The sequence below is a fragment of the Microtus ochrogaster genome, linkage group LG3, assembly GCF_000317375.1.
Source record: "Microtus ochrogaster isolate Prairie Vole_2 linkage group LG3, MicOch1.0, whole genome shotgun sequence".
NCBI lineage: Eukaryota > Metazoa > Chordata > Mammalia > Rodentia > Cricetidae > Microtus > Microtus ochrogaster.
Genome location: NC_022029.1, coordinates 44,653,268 through 44,672,514, shown reverse-complemented (window position 1 = coordinate 44,672,514; position 19,247 = coordinate 44,653,268). Strand labels below are relative to the sequence as shown.

The following is a 19,247-nucleotide window of genomic DNA, read 5'->3' as shown; positions in this document are numbered from 1 at the left end:
GCATCAGGATCCTTTCTCCCAGCTGCAGCTAAGAGCACCATCAGCACTGCCCTGGCTCATGGGTGTGACCTGCGAGGCACAGAGCATCATCTCTGGCCCTTCCTACAGGGAAGTCACCCTTTCAGGAAGAACTTTCCATGCTAAGAAGCTGGTCTGAAGCCGGGCGATGGTGGCGCACGCCTTTAATCCCAGCACTTGGGAGGCAGAGGCAGGCGGATCTCTGTGAGTTCGAGACCAGCCTGGTCTACAAGAGCTAGTTCCAGGACAGGCTCCAAAGCCACAGAGAAACCCTGTCTTGAAAACAAACAAACAAACAAAAAAAAAAACAAAAAAAAAAAAAAAAAAGAAGCTGGTCTGAAGAGGAATTTCTGGTTTGGCATCTGAGATAAACAACCTTTCTATTGTGAGTTGGGATAAGTAAGCCCCATTCTCTTGCGGTCACCAATGTCATGTGTGATGTGATGACTCTGGGATCTGCAGCAAGTCTTTAAATCTCTCACAATTTCAGTTCTCTCCTGAGTGAAATGGAACTGACATAGTTAAGCTGTGCCTAGTTTTAAAGTGCTACAGAATCGTCAGCATAGCCGTCACACGGCACTTTAGCAGTTTCTAGCCAGGACACACAGGGCAAATTTCAATGGGGCAGGGTCTCAGAACTCATGTCAAGAGGGAAGACAACCTCTAGGAAACTGAAAAAAGTACCACAAAGAATATTCAAACTCTCCCCAAAGGTACAGAATTAACTAATTTTTCTGTTTATAACAATGGCCACATAATACCTGTGTCTCAACACATAATTAATTATCCAGGCTTTAGAATAACAAGAATTTCACTCCCTCCACACATCCCAAGACTTATGAAGGCCTGGTGTGTTGGCACATGCCTATCATTCCAGCATCCAAGAGACTGAGGCATGGGATCATGTGTTGGAGGCCAGCCTGGGCTACACAGTGACAATAATACCAGAGCAAGTACACAAACAAAAAGACTCATGTGACATGATTTCCACAGGCCCAGAGTGAGGATTCAGTCATGTTATAATCAGTGCATTGTGAAGCTGCTATGAAGTCTAGTTTGTTAAAACTATTCTAACATATGCACCAAACCACAACCCATCTACCAGTATTTACATACTAAGAAGCACCTGAATGCTATAGTTACCACACTGTGATGGAAATACAGGTCAATCTCCTCTCACAAAGGCCTTTCTTGCAGTCTTGGCTCTATCACTACAAAATGGGCATGTGGAGGAGTACAGGATGACAACTGGCCCCTAGCTCCTCCAGATTCCCCCTTCCGCCTACTTTCATGCACTCTAAAATGAGCTGCTCTTCAAATACCTGCAAACTCATGTACAAAAGCTAACCTCATGATAAATTAGGACGATAAACTGACTTTTAATAAGCCAGACCTGGATGACCTAGTCACTGCATAGGTACTTTCTTTCCCTCCCTTTATTCTGTTCTTATGACAGAGGGTTTGAACCCATACAGGGCCTCATACATGCTAGGAAAATCCTCTACCACTAAATCACATCCTCACAGATCCTGTTTAAAGAAAGCATAAGAAGAAATGAAATTTAAAAAAAGGTAAGAAAACCAAACCCACAGAAGCAGAGATTTCCCTTATGCTCTGTCCCCACCTCCAGGGTCTCCATCTCAAGTCTACATGCAGACAATAAAAATACGACAAAGCACACTTACTCAGTGCTGTCTGGATATCTTTTTCCCCATTTTTCACTTCTGTCAAAAAGCCCTTTAAAAATTTGAGACCTCTAAAATGGAAGAGAGAAGAATATTATTCAAAGTTCAGATGGCAGATCTAGCTTTTATAGAAGTGTCTCAGGCAAGGCAGGGAGCAGACAGGATGGACAGAGGCCCTTCTGACTGGCTTCCTATTAGAAAGCTCTGGACACTCCCCTCACCCACTCTGATATTCCTAATGCAGTGCTTCAAATTATAGTGCTATGATTGTGGCTTTAGCATCATCTAGAATTCATTAGAAATGAAAATTCTAGAACCCCACACCAAATTCAGGGGTTCAGAAACTGGTTCTGAGTTCAGTGTTTCCTCAGGCACTGACATTCAAGCGGAAAAACACTCACTTAAAGAGAAACTCACTGGCTTTCCTAGAATTCTGATCTTACAAATACTTCCACGATTCATAGCTATCACTATGAAGCTGATCAGACTTTCTAGAAAGTCTAACGTTTGGTGGATCCTTTATTCCAAGGCAACAGTGAGCTGTGGCATCTCAGCTGAGCTGGACTGAGCATGTATTCGCTCCACTTGACTGCCTCACCTCTTCAGCCACAAGAGGGCTTCGGTTGCTGAGTTCCTAACCTGAGCTACATCCGCCTCCACCTCATGCAGCACTATCTTCTGGAGGGTAGTAAACTCTTCCTTGTTGGTTATGTACTTCTGATTCACCTTCTGGAAAACAAAAACAAGAAACAGGACAACTGCCTAAGATGAAAACTGTATATTACCAGTTGTATCAGTACAATATTCAAATTTAGAAGCAAGAAGAGTCTAAGAAGCCAAAGCGAGACTTTACTATCCTCCTTATGTTTTCAGGGTGAGTGTTTTTAATATTTATTTATTTATTTACTTATTATGTATACAATATTCTGTCTGTCTGTGGTGCAGGCCAGAGGAGGGCACCAGACCTCATTACAGATGGTTGTGAGCCACCATGTGGTTGCTGGGAATTGAACTCAGGACCTTTGTAAGAGCAGGCAATGCTCTTAACCTCTGAGCCATCTCTCCAGCTCCAGGGTGAGTGTTTTAAACATTCCAAAAATTCTATGAGGCTTTAAGTAACATCAACAGTCACAGGTTTTAAGCAATATTCTTGAGGGACCTTTGCCCACCTCTGAACATTCACTGTGTGAGTGACACCAAATACCTCACCACCTCCCCAAACATGCCAGAAAGGTATCCACAGATACCTTCCAACTTCTTCAACATAGCATACCTGGTGGTGGGGACTGTATTCTAATTTATTTTTGAGACAGGGATTCTCTACATAGCCCTGGCTGTCCTGGAACTCACTCTGTAGACAGGTTACCACTGAACTCTCAGAGATTCTCCTGCCTCTGCCACGCAAGTACGGGGATGTTAGATGTAATACAAACAACTCTGGCTTTTCTGGGAAGGAGGCTCAGACTTCCTGTTGATGACGGCTCCACAGATGTACCAGAAAGCTGGCCTTTTGAGTAGCTCCAGACAAATGATAGCTATTGTTAGTGATATTTGTGGAGAAATGTTCCTTGTTATTGTTTAACTCCAAAGAGACATGAGGGACTCTCCACTGACCCAGCTCTGACCTTTAAAGAGGTCAGCCTACCAAAGGCTTGGTTCTATCACATATCAGGGCTACCTCAGTCATTCTGCTCCTGAAATTTCCCAGTGTGAATGATTTTTTTTCCCTCTGATTTACTCTTGTCAAACACAAAAGGAGTGAAAACCATTCCTTTATAGACACGGCTCTACAGAGACAAGTCAGTATATTCACCTTGATATTTCCAACAAGATCCATTTTCACAGGTGCAAACACTGTAGGACCAAGTTTGTCTGAAAGACAGTTGTGGAAATATTTTTGAAAAAGTTTTTTTTTAATGTAGGAAACACACACATATAACAGAAAATATCTGTACAGTAATAACACATTTAGAAGATCTTTTCTCCAATATTACTCTGATTTCTAAGTAATTTTCTAAACATAGGCTTTGGAAATGGACTTGGTCAGCAGCGCTTCTCTCTCATGCTACTGAGATGAGTCCCAGTAACCAGGTCCTATGTGGTACATCTGATGAAAATGCCTCTTAAGTTTACAGTACCCATTTGAGATCCTTTAGGTTGGCTTCATACTTGCTGAATCGAAAGCCTAAAATACACTATTAGATTTTAAAGATTTGTTCCCAGAGAATGAAAATTATTTCATTAATGGCTATCTGTAATAACTGCATGTTTCTATCACATTACAGATATGCTATATCTCAAAAGATATATTAATTTTTATTTTACTATTTTAATATGTCTTCTATAAACTGAAAATTACATGTGGTTTGATTACACTACTAATTTTAATTTTTGCTAGGTCTAACTTACTAATTTTAATTATTTGGGTTTACTAAACATAATCTTTAAAGTATAATATAAAAGCAGCAGAGAAAAAATAATGAATTCTAAAAAGTATCTGATTTTTAAAAAGGTTCAAAACAACATAGTTAAAAACAAACCCACATACGAAACAAAACAGCATACTGAAGAACAATAGCCTCATTGGCTCAAAGCCAGGAAATAAGAACAAAAAGGACAAAACAGAAAACACAAAATAAGATGGTAGAAACACAGCAAAACAGGAATGAATGCAAATGAATATAAAAATGTAGTTCGTTATATAGGTAATTACCAGAAAAACATAAATTTCAATAGCTGCAGAAAAAACACTTTATAAAATTATCTGATTTCATGACTATAAAAACAACTACCAGCATACAACAATCAATGCGTCTACATATATTAATAGTACATATGTAAACAAGAAACACATAAAATTCTGAAGTTTATTCAAAAAAACCACAAAGTTTTTATTTAGAGAAAATAAACATAATAAAAGGTATATATGTATATTCATATATTTCACATACTTGTGTATATAAAAATACATACATTAAATTAACACACACATATACATCATACTAATGGACTAGAAGGCATAATGTTAGGTAATTTTCCTCAGATGGCTTACAAATTCAATGCAGTTTTAATCAAATCCCAGAAGCCTTTTAATAGGTAAGATAAAACTAAAATTATACATACCTGTAAGGGACCTAGAACTGCCAAAACGATCATGAAAAGAAATAAAATTGGAAGACGTATAATCTCTGATTTTGAGCTTTACATACTTAAGACTCTAAGGAAATACAAACAAATCATGGGAGCAGAAAAGAGACCCATTTTATAGGTCTACAGGTCTGGGAGCAGATGGCCAGGGCAACCTAAGAAGATACTGGCCATTGTTTTTCTTGGCAAATGGTTCTTAAATAGCTAGATTATAATTAAGACAAAAATGACCCTCAGTCATCATGACACATAACGAAAAGAAAGTCCAGCACGGACTATGGGCTGAGGAGGCTGGAAAGTCCCTCCCTGCCTTTGGTCCCTAGCATTCATGGATGGGGGGATGGACTAGGCATGGTGGCACATGCTGACAGTCTCAATATTGGTGGGGACACTGGGGAGTTAGATGCAGGAAGATCCTTGTTTAGCTACAGGCCAGTAAGATACTTTGTCTCGAAAAAACAATGTGGGTGGCATAAGGAAGACCACCCAAAGTTGTCCTCTAGCTTCCATAAGAATGTACACTTGTGCACACATATTCTAGCACACATGTGCACACACGAAAAACATGCGTGCACACACATAAACACACATACACCTATGCACACATCATAAATATAAAAATTAAAAATCTAGAAAAATTATGAGAAAGCATCTTTATGACCCTTGATTAAAAGTAACCATAGGACAACTGAAAACATTAACACAAAAATCAACTTTGTCAAAATATAAAACTTAATTTTCAAAAAACAGAGTTACAAAATAATATTTTAAAACATAAATAGGCAAATGAAGAGTCTGTGGGAGAAATATTTTTGATCCATGTCTATAATGGGATTTTATTTGGAATATTTAAAGAATTCTCAAAATTCAATAATACGAACATCTTCAGTAATAGTACCCTAAGTAATAAAAACATAGGCTAAATTTGGAGAAACACATCACAACAAAAAATATTTCAGTGGCAATAATTGTATGATAACATACTCAACACCACAGTCACTGGTAAATGCAAATTAAAGCTACCACGAGGGCCACAGAAGACACAAGGATGGCCTAAACTTGAAGTACCTACACCAGCAAATGTGAAGAGGTGAAACAGCTGCAATCCCAGCATGAGGCAGCTGTGAGTACGCAGCTGTGCTAGTGTCTGCTCCTACGGGCTATCACAAAGGGATAGTAATTCAGTGACTCAGTAGCACTGGAAGTTCTTGTCCTAGACACCAGAGAAAATGAGGAATATACACACCATGGGGATGAATCTCCAAACACACAGAGTGAGAAATGCCAGATACAAGAGTAGACAACAGGATTCCACTCAGATAGACAAGGAAAAACTAAACTATGGTGACAGGAATCAGTACAATTACTGCCTCAGGCTTCACAGTGAATTGTGAAACAACTGGCACAGGAATGTTCTAGGGTGATGAAAATGTCCTCTACTTTGACAGGAATGTAGAATATATAGGTAGGTGCATTTATCAAAATTACAATCACAGCACTTAAGTTCTAGATGCAAGTTATATCTCAATTTAGAAAACATGAAGAGGGTTTGGGAGATGTTTGGTGTATGGAGCACTTGTTCAAGTGTGAAGGCCAGAGTTCAGGTCCCCAGATCTCATGCCAAAGCTGAGAAGGTGCAGAAACCACCTATAATCCCAGTATTTGGGAGGCAGAGGATCTGACAGAGGAACACTGTAAACAAAGTGGAGACTGATGGAAGAAGACGCCTGACATCAACCTCTAAATCCTACATAAATGCACACAGTGCACCCACTCCCTCACACATACTAACACATTCACATGCTCCACATATTCAAACATATGAGAAACAAGGGAAAACATACATAACAGATCATAGAGTAAATTTCAACACATTAACAATTTACTACCTTTATACTAAGAAAATTAAACATATATATACACACACATGCAGGATGGAGAATACTCCAGTCAAGACTCAACTATAACCCTAAATTTTCTCAGGGTCCCCCAAAGATTACCAGCAGCACCAACCAACAGGAAGTAGTCTAGAAACTATGTCCACATTCCCCCAAATGGGTTATAGATATTTATTATCATTTAAGGGGGGGTTGGTTACAAATTGTTACTGGTCATAGTCAGGAAAAAAGCTAAACAAGGGAGTAAAATTCAAAGATCTCTTTCTAAAGGAAAAAAAAGGATAGGATTTAGAAATAATACAATGAAAGGGAAGATTATTGAATCTACTTTAATCTAAAAACAACTATTAATCTTTAAAATTTTTCATTGGTATGGATTTTGGCATGTAAGTTTAAAATTAATTTTGTTATACTGTAGGTATATTTCTACTCTTATTTACATATTGTGTTTATGAAGCTCATTTAAAAATGTAATGTATAATTGAAAAATACAGACTAATAGTCATCTATGATAGTTAAACTTGTAGTCATGTTAGGAATGTTTTCAAGGTCATGCAGATATATTTAGATAGATAGACTGACAGACAGTCTTCAAACATTTCAAAGACCTACAGAATATGGCACTTAATATGTTTAATAACCTAAGGTTTTTCATGACAATGAGACACATCTGCTCCTGGCAGCACCAATATGTTTAAAGAAGATGATGGGATCGAAGAAACTCCATATGCTGTTTGTTTTCTTTATGGCAAAAGCTAGTTACAAAAGCTAGTTATGCGGCCAAAGAACTTGCCCTTGCCCCAATTGCTGACAATATACTGTCCAAACTGAACCAGCAGTATGCAAGAAAGGCAACTGCGAAACTTTGCCAAGACAAGGTAGGACAGTCCTTTAGAATTCCTTGCTTCAAAGGAAAGGCTGTCAGATATACCAGGTCTGTAGGCCATAGATGGATGCCCTAATGTCACAAAAGAACCTAGGTGTTGTCCAGACAGCCTGATGTCCCTGTCATTAAATAACAGTTCACCCTTTTGGAGCCTTTGATGGAGCTGAAGACTAGATAGTTACAGTTTTCCTTAGTTATGATAAAAATGTAAATTATATATAAAACTTTAGACTCATCAAGATAAGATAAATAACAGAATATCTTCTGTAATTTTGCCAAATACAAATGGACTGGCTATTTCAACTACAATTTTTGCTTAATAACTGTATTTTTTGTATATAATTATACTATGTTAAAATTAAAATCTTAGGCAAAAATGTGAAAATGCTGTGGAATAATCCTTTTGTGTACACTGTAAAGATTTGCCACTCAGATTTGTTAAATAAACACTGATTGGCCAATAGCAAGGCAAAAAGTATAGGTGGGGCAATCAAATTGAAGATGCTGGGAGGAAGAAGGGTGTAATCAGTGGAGCCACCAAAACAAGACTTGCAGAAAATGAGGTAACAAGCTATTAGGCATGTGATAAAACATAGATAACAAATTTGGGTTAATTTAAGTATAAGAGTTAGCTAGTAATAAGCCTGAGCTATTGGTCTGGCATTTGTAATTAATATTAAGCCTCTGAGTGATGATTTGAGAGTGGCTGCGGAACAGGAAACTCCGACTACATATACATCTACATATATACACACAATTTATCTTAAAAAAATTTTTTTGACTGGTAAGATATTTCCCCATAGTACTGATAAGAGGTCTGTTCCTGGCCTACCTCCACTTTGCAGTACTGATGAAAGACCTGTTCCTGAACTACCTCTACTTTGTATGAATATTTTCTAGAAAGCAGAATTCCCTGTTTTCATTATACTACCCTAAGATCAATAACTTAATCAATTAGAAATGGAATGGGAAAATACAAGGGTGTTTAAGTCACACAGTTTTCACTGTGTGGCATGTGATGCCAAAAGCTGAGAAGAATCAACTTACTGTACATAGTCCAGAATATTATCACTTGAATTAACTGTGATGGGAAAACAGTCTAGAAACTAATGAATACAATGCAACTGTAGCAATCTTACCTAGTACTGGAACCACTGCATAACAAGATGCCAAGAACGCTTCTGTGGGAATGCCACTGTCTTCCAGAAGTTCAATGTCACTAAAGCTGAACAATTTGGTGACATGGAGAACGGAAGATTAAAACCACAACCGCACTCTGCAGTTCAGAGATGTTACAGAAACAGCTTTTTAGGAAAAACCTCTTTGCCTGATTTTTGAGTAGCCCCAGACATTATTTTTCTATTATGAAACAATCAATTAACATAATTTTACAGAGATAATCCACCCTGATAATCCAAATCCTTGGTCACAATTGATTTCTCACAAGGGAAGACAGGGTCTGATTGTCGGGGAGTTTAAAGGGCCTGGAATACCTGGCACTCATGGCACTGAAGAAAGTTGGGATAACTTCTTCATTGTTTTCCCAGACAGATTCAGGCGAGGAAACTGAGTCTGGCCCAGGCTGTGCCAGCTCACTGTCTTGATTCCCCAGGTTTTTCTCTCCATCTTCCTTCAGTATCTCACCTTGGACTACAAAGTAAATGGTATCTATCACTAAGTTCTTATATATTATTATAAAAATGAACACACAATCATTAGTGGAAATTTCTAAAACATAGAACAGGAAAAGCACACACACACACCTGTATGTATATTTTTTCAGTCATCAGTGCATCACAATTACTTCACTACTGTTCAGTACTCTTCAAAAACATGATGCATTGGTTTTTGCAATATATTTATTGATGTATTTTGTATATATGGTGATCAGAGGACAACTTGGAGGGGTTGGCTCTCTCCTCCCACTATATGCATTCTAGGGAATCCAACCCGAATCATCAAGCTTAGTGGGAAATGCCTTTACTCACTCAGCCATCTTGCTGGTCCCTGAAACATGATTTTAAGGACCTCATGGTAACAGCTACAGCAATGCAAGAGGCTTTAGTGATTTCTAAGATCTTTCTCCTACAAATATAGCCAGTCCTGGTTGTAAGCATATTCTTTGTCTGTGGATTTGCCCACTTGTTAACATTTACTTGTGAATCCCAAATCAAGACTTGTGGTGCTTTTTAGGTAGTCTTGGCAGCGCAGGGTGGTACAAAATTGTTACCAAGGATGCATGGGCTTAGGTGTTTGTCTTGCTTCAATTCTCATGCCACAAATGCCTTTATTTACTACCATGGTTTCTGTATGCATGTATCCTTTGTAACTAGTTTTGCAGTTTAAGAAGGCTCCAGGCAGTAATACTGTCTGGAGTATATAAACAAGAAGTCTGAGATACACCTTCATGAAAAGAGTATGTGTGTGGACAAACTTCATTTAAACATGAGTTACAGTTGATGGCTGATGTCTGCTCTGAGGTCGATGTTTATCCAGACCACATAGGAGTTTTTAAATAGAAAAGGGCGTTAGAATAATGTTATTCATTGATTAGCTAGCTGATCAAAATCACAGAACTGTGGAAAGCAAACTATTCCCTTAGAGCACTCACATACTGCATGACTTCACACAGTATAAGCACAATATATGAGAACTGACGCTCATGCTGTAAAGAGCCTGTCCAAAGGTCTGTGGCTGCAGACTCCTATAGGGAATCTTTACTCAAGAGATCAGACTTTTAAAGGACGTGCGTAACTTTTATCAGATCCACATCTAACAGCTTCTAGGATTAACACAATTTTAAAAAACTTGACTTGGCTAGAAAAATAACAGAACCTTTTATTTTAAGGCAACTATAGAAGAAATTAACTCATTTAAGTACTTAAAGTCATTTAGTAAGCACCTAATACACAACTACAAGTTCTAGTATAGTTAATCTGGCTGATATGAAGACAGAGCTTTGTGATTAGTGCCAATGCAATTAGTAAATCTGAAAGGACATTATTCCCAACTACACGGGTATTACCTGGAATTTGGCGTGACTAACTCACAGAAGTATGGCGGCTGGTAAACTGTGACATCCTCAGGCTCTACTAGAAACCAGAAGATTGAAACACTTAAGCTGCTCTAATGTTATACACCAGGTCTGACATCACAGTCTGGGTTCAGTAGAAGCTGGGATATTGTGGGGGAGTCAGTGAACTACTTAGACCTGCCAGAACACAGCCATGACAACCAGCGCCAAGACGGGGTAACAGAATGCTAAGCAGTTCCGTGACCTGCGGTAGCAGGCTCCCTTAGGTCAGCGGCACACTTGGAGGCTAATCTGTGTCATTGTCCTCCTGAGTCTACTGTTCAATACAGCATGGAAAACTTTCTTTTGACATCACCTGTCACATGATCATCTGGGTTTTCTTCACTTGACATGCTGCAATCTACCTCTGTGGATTTCAAATACAAGGAACTCTTGGTTTTCATCAGGATTTCTTCATCACCGTTTACTTCCATATTTAAAGATCCATTTTCACAACTGTTCAACTCCATCTGCCTAAAACAAATGGTTTAAAAGAAAACGTAATTTGCCACAGGTTGCCCAGATGTTACTCTAAGGGATGGGAAGATCCACAATCACTAAACACTGATTAAAAATAGATATCTTAAACTAAACCAAACCTCTCAGTCTCCTGAAGACACCAAAGCAAGAACAGAAACCAAACCACTAAAGCTGAGTATGGGGCCTCATGCCTGTAATCCTCTTTCTTAGGACACTGAGGCAAAAGGATTGTCATCATCCTAAGCTAACCTGGGCTATAGATTAATACCCACTTTAAAAAAAATGAACAAGGAGCCTTAATGGCTTTTCCTATGCCACGTGTCCTGGTGACATCATCTTAGGCTAACTTGGGCTATAGATTAAGACCCTCTTTTTTCCTGGAACTAGCTCTGTAGACCAGGCTGGTCTCAAACTCACAGAGATCCGCCTGCCTCTGCCTCCTGAGTGCTGGGATTAAAGGCGTGCGCCACCATCACCCGGCTAGACCCTCTTTTTTTAAAATAAATAAAGGAAGGAAGGGAGAAGGACCCTTAATGGCTTTTCTTGTACCACATGACTCAACCTCCCTGCTTTCCACCAGCATCAGGAAATGCTCAGGGCAGCTCTTTAGTGTGCAATAAGCTTTCTCCAGGTGCCACATTTAACACTTAGCTGACTTTCTTCAACTTCTCCCTGGGAGGTTTTTCCTCATTACACTGGCTACTTCAACATGTTTGCTCAGTAGTCAATTATCTCAAGAGGCAGCTGTGGCCAGCAGAGATTTCTCCTGTCAGCAGGAGGATCACAGGAGGACTGAGAATACACCAGGGCAGCAGAAAAAGCTGTTTGACACTTAAATGAAACAGCTGATTCTGTTAAAAGGGATGTGGTATCTTATACCCAGTCAAAGTAAAGCAGTAACAGGACAGCATCCAAGCTACACAATGATTCTAGGAAAAGAAAAAATTTATTTCAAATGCACATACAAATCTACAATAAAAACTGTGGACACAGACAGAGCCAAAGTCTGAAAAGAAACAGAAATCTACAAAAAATGTTTCTAGTAAAAATATCTGAAAAGGAAAAAATTAGCGACCAAATTGAAGACAATCTTCCTAATAACAAATCCACATACACGTACACACACCATATACTGACAGCATATAAAGGGATGAACTTAGTAATTTGAAAGGATAATGTGCACCATATGAATTCGTGGAGGTGCTTACACAACTTTATTCTTTTTATGAGTAAAGACCCTGACAACTGTGTAATGGGAGCTTTTCCTTTCTTGGTGGTACTGCAGAGACTCAAGTCCACACACACAAGCTAAGTGAGGATTGTACCACTAAGTTACACAAACTTGCAGCATGTGTGTGTATGTGTGTGTGTGTGTGTGTGTGTGTGTGTTTAAAAGCAAAGATAATTTAGAGGAATGGTACTAGTTTAGATTTTGCTAACAAGTTATCCTTCCACTTATGGAGCTATTTAAAATACTTTTGTCTAAATAAAACAGAGAAGCAGCACTAGTTTTCCTGGGAAAACCACACTGCAGCCAACACCAAGCTCTTCGACATGTTCTGACTCTCAGCAACTCTAGACAGACCAAGTCAGGGGATGTGACAGCAAATCTGCCCAATTCTGCCGACTGTAGTTTAGCTTCACACAGGGAAGTCTGTAGTTTGCTTCTGGTACCATCTCAAATCACATCACGACACCACTGTTTCTTTAAAATGAGGAATACGGTATACAGGTTTCTAACTTTTAGAAGGAAGAGGAACAAGAGTTACTATACCTTTCCATTGAATTATGAACTGGTATGATAGGATGTTTCATCTTAAAAAAAGCAAAGAAATGAAAGTTCATGTGTTAAATGGCAACAGTGTTATTTAGAATACCATCACATAGGAAAGTGGTCAATACAGTCATAATACAGATTGCCCTCCTCAAGGAAAGAATTCTAAGTCCCCTCCAAATGAAGTGCATCCAAATATCTCAGGAAAGGAAGATATGTTTTGAAAGATCTCATAGCTAAATTCCTAGTGACTAGCCCTTTTTGTAATTTGTTAGCCTTACTCAGCATTAATAGTTAGCAAATTAAGGTGAAGCATTATACCCAACACTAACCGCATGAAAGTAAGCATTATGGACATTCCTGCCCTTAAGCCAACAGAAGTTAGGGAAATAGGGGAGTGTCTGAGAAGAGATCTTCTTAGTCCAGTGTAGGGACTGAGGGAAGATTAATGAAGAAAGCAGGGGCTAAGCCGGGAGAGAAGAGTACATTCTCAGCACTTAAAAATGACACAAGCAACAGCACACTCAAGCTAGGTACTGTCAGGGGGAAAAGCAGGTGATACAGGAAAGGGCTACACAGTTTTGGTCTGAGCTTATAGGCCATGAGGGAAAGATAGAAAGGTTTAGATAAAATCCAATTTACACTTCATTACTATTGGCTAACGGAAGGGCCAGACTGACCATTACTAGTAAGGGTAACAGTATTCTAGGGAAGACTCTTTGGGGTTATAGAAAAGAGGTTAAAGGAGAGTATAAGGAGTCAAACTACTAAAAATAACTGACGAGACATAGGGGACCAAGGGCAAATACAAAAGTGTAGGTAAAGCAAACTGCTCTATAAACAGTATTAGCCGTGAAAGGATGTGTCCTTAAACGTCTAACGTCCCACAATGCTGCTGGAGAGAAACTGAGCTGGTGGATTCTTACCTTGCTGGACTTAAGCACCGCTAGCTGAGGGGATCCTGGGGGAGTATGGTAGAGCAGCTCAGAGGTGAAGGCTGCATTTGCAATCTGCATGCATTCCTCCAAGGTCTTCAGGAAAGTGTTGCAGGTTGATTTCAGCAGAGTTCCCACATCGATTCCCTCCTACATAACAACCAGAAGAAGAGTCTTTTGTCTTGCTACAAGATGAAAAACTCAATTGTGTTATGTCCTGAGAAGCTTATATTCGCAAAACAATACTAATATACCCAGTCAGACTGTTGCTGGATAAATATGCACATGAGTTACAAACAACAGAAATGAACTAGCCCAAGTTATCATATACACTCTCTCTGTTCTGACCCTTCATTTGCTCACTGCTCCAGCAAACACCAACTTCTTTTGGCTCTGCACAATAAGCTAGGTGCTAGGTGCTGGGCATAGATGCAGGCACCGTGCATTGTTTACTCCCAGTGTGGATGATTCACGGGCTTATGATAACTGGAATTTTATTTTCTTCTAAGGTAGTTTACTTGTCTGGGTAGTTTACTTGTTTTGCAGCTGTATATTGATATATGTAAGATGTTCATGAAATATCTGGAGCCACACTCTTGACTAGAGATTGAAGAGATGGCATGTATTTTTAATAACGGTCCCAGGTGATGCTGTCAGTTGTAATCCATATTTGTTATCAAGTTCATAGTCTCTCACTGTAATTTCTTTAATTACAGACTGCTATGTTCACTCTAGATCTGGTTTCTATCCTGGCACCCCCGAAACTTTGGGTTAGTTAGTATGTGTGTGTACGTCTGTATGGTGGTTTGAATAGGAATGGCCCCAGAGACTCATATACTGAATGGTAGTCATCAGGGAGTGGCACTCCTTGAGAGAGAACAGGAGGAGAGCCTTGTGGAAGTAGGTGGCCTTGCTAGAGGAAGCATGTCACTGGGGGTGAACTTTGAAGTTTCAAAAGCCCAATCTAGGCCCAGTGTCTCTCCCTTCCTGCTATCTGTGGATCCTTCTGCAGCACCGTGTCTATCTAAATTCTGCCATGCTCCCTACAATGGTGAAAATGTATTAAACCTCTGAAACTGTAAGCAAGCCCCAACTAAATGCTACCTCTTATAAGCATTGCCTTGGTCATGGCATCTCTTCATAGCAACAGTATAACAACTAAGACAGTCTTTCTGCCTGTCTGCTGCTTACAGGGGTAAAACCCAATTCTCCTGCTCATTCAAAGAAGTTTAGTAGTACCCCTGGATTCTAAACAATATATACCAATGGCACTTCCTCAATCTTGACATTCAAAATGTCCCCAGATACAAAACCTGCAGATTGGGAGCCCATGCTCTAGAATATAAATCCTTTAAGAACAAGAATGAAATGGCTTTTGGTTCTTCTCTTCCATCATTCCCACAAACACAGTGTGCTACATTTATCAGGCAGCTGATAAATGATCTTAAAAAGTCAAAGAAAGTGAATGAAAGTGAGTTAAACCAGCTTAACAGAAAGGCTTCAAAACAGTATTAGTGAGAGGGTTTTCTAATCCCTAAGGAAATGAACTGACACTCGTATGTATAAGCTCTGGACTCCCCAGGCTGTAGACCAAAGCTGCCTGAGAGCGCTGCAGAGACCCTCTCTGTGTCAAGGCAGTAATCCCACACACAGACGAATGGCTCTTTTTTCTGATGCTTTGAGATGACTAAACAGCAACTTTATTAACAAATGGTAAAGTTCCAGATCCTCAACTGGGCAGGATGCACCTGCCTACAATCCCAGTACTCAGAAAAAAAAAACTTCAGTAGAAAGGTTTAGAGTTCAAAACTAACCTGAGCTGAATAGTGAGATCCTGCCTCAAAATAAATAAATAAATAATCAAAATCCTTGCTAGCATGTATCCATCTCTGAAAATATGGGGCTGTTTCAGAGCACATTTACTGTGACAGAGAACAGTCCTGTCAGTCTCACCAAGAGTGACAGATAGACATCATGCTGACATCTTAGTAGGCACATGTAAAGAAATAGTTCAGTTATACAGGTAAGACTAGCTATTTAAAAAGCAGTGCAGCCAGGTGGTGGTGGCTCATGCCTTTAATCCCAGCACTAATGATGTAGGAGCAGGCAGAACTCTGTGAGTTTGAGGCCAGCCTGGCCTATAGAATGAGTTCCAGGACAGGCTCCAAAGGCTAACAGAGAAACCCTGTCTCGAAAAACCACAAAGGGGGAAAAAAAAAAGACAGTACAAACTGGGAAGAAACACACTTTCTTTTTTCTTAATACTAAAGCTAAAAATCCCCCATATTATGGGATTTTTATGGATTCATCCTAAATTCCTTTGAGGGTGGGAAAGTATGTTCTTCCAAGCAGCGCAATGCATGCATTTCTGTGCAGAATTCTGCCACTATCTCCTAAAGAACAGTCAATATCAAGATAGCCAGGAATTGTTAGAGAATAAATGCCTGCAGGTGATCTGACACTACTTTCTGTACTATTTCAGTAATGTCACAAAAACAATACTTTACCTCAGAGTCAGCAACACCAGATGTGGCCACTTCTTTTGTTTTATCAACTTGCTGAACAAGGAGGTCACAGTATAGCCTTAATTCCGACATTTTGGTTTTCAAGTTTTCAGTGTTTTCTGCAAATTCTAAGTTAACACCAAGAAGAAAAGGTAAAGCAGTCACCAGAAGGAACAGCCATGTCCACGTTAGTAGCTGCACAGAAGTAGAGGCGTAACTAAGGCCTTAGATGAGGGTTATGGTGTATGTTTCAGATGAGATAGGTAAAGGTATGGAGGGACAAAAGAGGATATACCCTAGCTATTTCTTGAGACAATGCCCTAAACAATCACAGATTCAGAAAGAGAAGAGTCTGGGGAGCCCCCTCTCCTGGGAACTGGGAGCAGAGCCAGAGCTCAGTGTTGTGGTCTGAGTCTGCCTCTCTGTACTATGGGATCATAGTTATCTGCCCACCGGGAACAGCGTTCTGTCTGAGGACTGGTTGTACAAGCGCCCATCAGGGTTAATAGCACCTAGTTGTAAACAGCAAGGTTCTACGTCACCTTATTGCTGAGGGATCAGAAACAACTGCTCCACTTCTGCTTCCTTTTCACGGAAGTGTTACACATTATCACCTGCTTTGAGTCCAGCCAACAGCTGACCAAAACAACCAAGGAAGAGGCCACTTTATTGGGTCTACTTGAAGAGCAGGACTTCTCCCTCTGTCACATGAAAGGCTCCGTCAGCACAGCCAATTTTCTCTAGGTACACATAGGCTTGTGGAGTTCTGACAATAGTAACCAGGGGCCAGGAAGCAAGCCTTGACACTCTGAACCAGTGCAAAGAAAGTCCATCATGGTGCTCAGACCAAGTGACATCAGTGAGCATTAAGCAGCAGCACCACGGTAACAAAGTCTCCACCCACCATAGGGGGGAAAATGGAAAGCAGGTGTATACTGCAGAGAACACTCTGACCCTAGGCTTCTCAGGATCACCCACTCTTCGCCAAGTTTTGTGATACCATTTCATGTCATCAACAGACCTCATAGTCATTCTCTGAAGACAGAAACCATCACCTTTTCAAAGATGAGGTGAATGAAGCTCAGAAAAATTAAGTGACCTATGACAGAATCATTCAGCTATGAAGTACTGATATATCATTCAAGCCAGGTGTGTCTGGCTCCAATGGCTTCATGTTTGTTTTTGTTTTTTTTTTTGTTTTTTTTTTTTTTACCATGCTAAGAAAGCAGAATTGGAATTAGGTAGGGACCCTGGTGTAAGTTCTGCTTAAATGCATACATAGCATTTCAACAATACAAAACGCTGGGTTAGAGAATCCAGTGATGCCTCTGGGTAATTCCCAAGGTTCTGGGACAAGAGGACAATCAATACTTGCCTTTTTCCTTCTGGGTCCTACTATCCGTCAGGCAGGCCTTAGCAGACCCCAGGGCCACTAGCCACCGCTGTCTCTCTGCCACACTTCTGGCTTTTAGATAGAAATATTGTTCCCCAGGGATGATCAGGTCCATGCGAGTGTTATCCACAGAATGAACTAGAAGCAAGGAAAGAGAGGGTGAGACTAGCTCCCTGGGCAGCTCCACCTCAACTTCCTATTTTGTTAAGATTTATTATTTATTTATTGGTGTGCTTACGTGTGCGTGTGTGTGTGTGTGTGTGTGTGTGTGTGGTAGGGTGCATATGCCTGATGCCTGTGTGTATGCCAAGGCCAGAAGAGGTCAGCTCTTCTCTATCACTCTCCAGCTATTCCTCTGAGGCAGAGCTGCTCCCTGAGCGTGTGTTCTCACAGCTAAGGTAGAAGTCAGCAAGCCCCAGAGATCCTCCTGCCTCTGTCCTTCTCAGATCTGGGGTTACAGGAGTGTGCAAGATGCCTGGCTTATTATGTGGGTGCTGGGATCAAAATTCCAGTCCCTGTTATTGGGCATCAAGTGCTTTTAACCACTGAGCCAACTCTCGAGCCTCCTGACAGAGAGAGGGGCCAACTCTTTTAGTGACACTAATTTCTGTCCACTTACCTTTCTAGACAGCTTTGCTGATCAAGAAGGGAAACCTTGCAGGGTACAGTGGCACACACCTTTAATCCTAGCACTTGGGAGGTAGAAGCCACTGTTTGGAGGTAATTACATAGTTCTCAAGGGGTTCTGATTAGTACTTGAGGGGGGTCATTACACAGGAACAAAGGCTCCTCCCTGGTTTTTCTGGCTTCCTATGTGAACATGCCTTCCCTGCAATCTATCACATGGTGCCATCTATCACGGTATGGCGTACCCAGTGTGCCCTAACCAGAGTTAGCACTCTCCTATTTTAGACTTTCATATTCTAATAGTATTAGCTAAATAAAATGATTTTCTTCATACGTTACCCAGACTTGAGTATTTTATTATCACAACAGAAAACAGACCAATATACCTGCTAACAAGCAGGGGTACAATCTTTATCTCCTTGGATATTCTAGGAATCAAGAACACATTCCCCCTTTCTACTTCCCTTGAGCAGTCAGACCAATGTGTGGGTCTTAGAACCCTTAGGGCTCTTCCAGAGAAACCAGCAAAACATGTTCTCCTTCACTTTCCCCAAACTAGTCCCACTGAATAGTTGAAGAGTTAGGAACACCTCAGCCACATAGCTCACTGTCTCAAGATTCCAAAGCTAAGAAGTGAGGACTATTTGCTGTCTCCAGAGGTATCTGCTTACTGTGACTGTGATTTAAACACAACCTCATTTGATGCCAGAGTAAAATCACTGATGCCTTACGAACAATCTCTGGCCCCAGGTGAGCAGGTAAGGAATGGGTGCTGAGTGTGAAGATGGTGCTTACACCACTCTCATCAGCTCTTCTTTATTTCTTTT

The 19,247-nt window shown here is 40.2% G+C and overlaps 1 protein-coding gene across 1 annotated transcript in view; it reads right to left on the bottom strand.

The window, feature by feature from the left end:
* The window catches only part of Plekha8 (pleckstrin homology domain containing A8), a 58,967-nt gene that overhangs the window by 15,220 nt on the left and 24,500 nt on the right, over nucleotides 1-19,247 (bottom strand). Inside the window, exons 3-12 of the mRNA XM_005360836.2 lie at nucleotides 17,776-17,931; nucleotides 16,404-16,528; nucleotides 13,888-14,046; nucleotides 12,962-13,002; nucleotides 11,024-11,181; nucleotides 9,128-9,284; nucleotides 8,774-8,859; nucleotides 3,517-3,575; nucleotides 2,302-2,432; nucleotides 1,704-1,774 (exon numbers count right to left, since the gene is read on the bottom strand). Coding sequence (XP_005360893.1) covers nucleotides 1,704-1,774; nucleotides 2,302-2,432; nucleotides 3,517-3,575; nucleotides 8,774-8,859; nucleotides 9,128-9,284; nucleotides 11,024-11,181; nucleotides 12,962-13,002; nucleotides 13,888-14,046; nucleotides 16,404-16,528; nucleotides 17,776-17,931 — 1,143 coding nt within the window. The remainder of the gene's footprint in view (nucleotides 1-1,703; nucleotides 1,775-2,301; nucleotides 2,433-3,516; nucleotides 3,576-8,773; nucleotides 8,860-9,127; nucleotides 9,285-11,023; nucleotides 11,182-12,961; nucleotides 13,003-13,887; nucleotides 14,047-16,403; nucleotides 16,529-17,775; nucleotides 17,932-19,247) is intronic.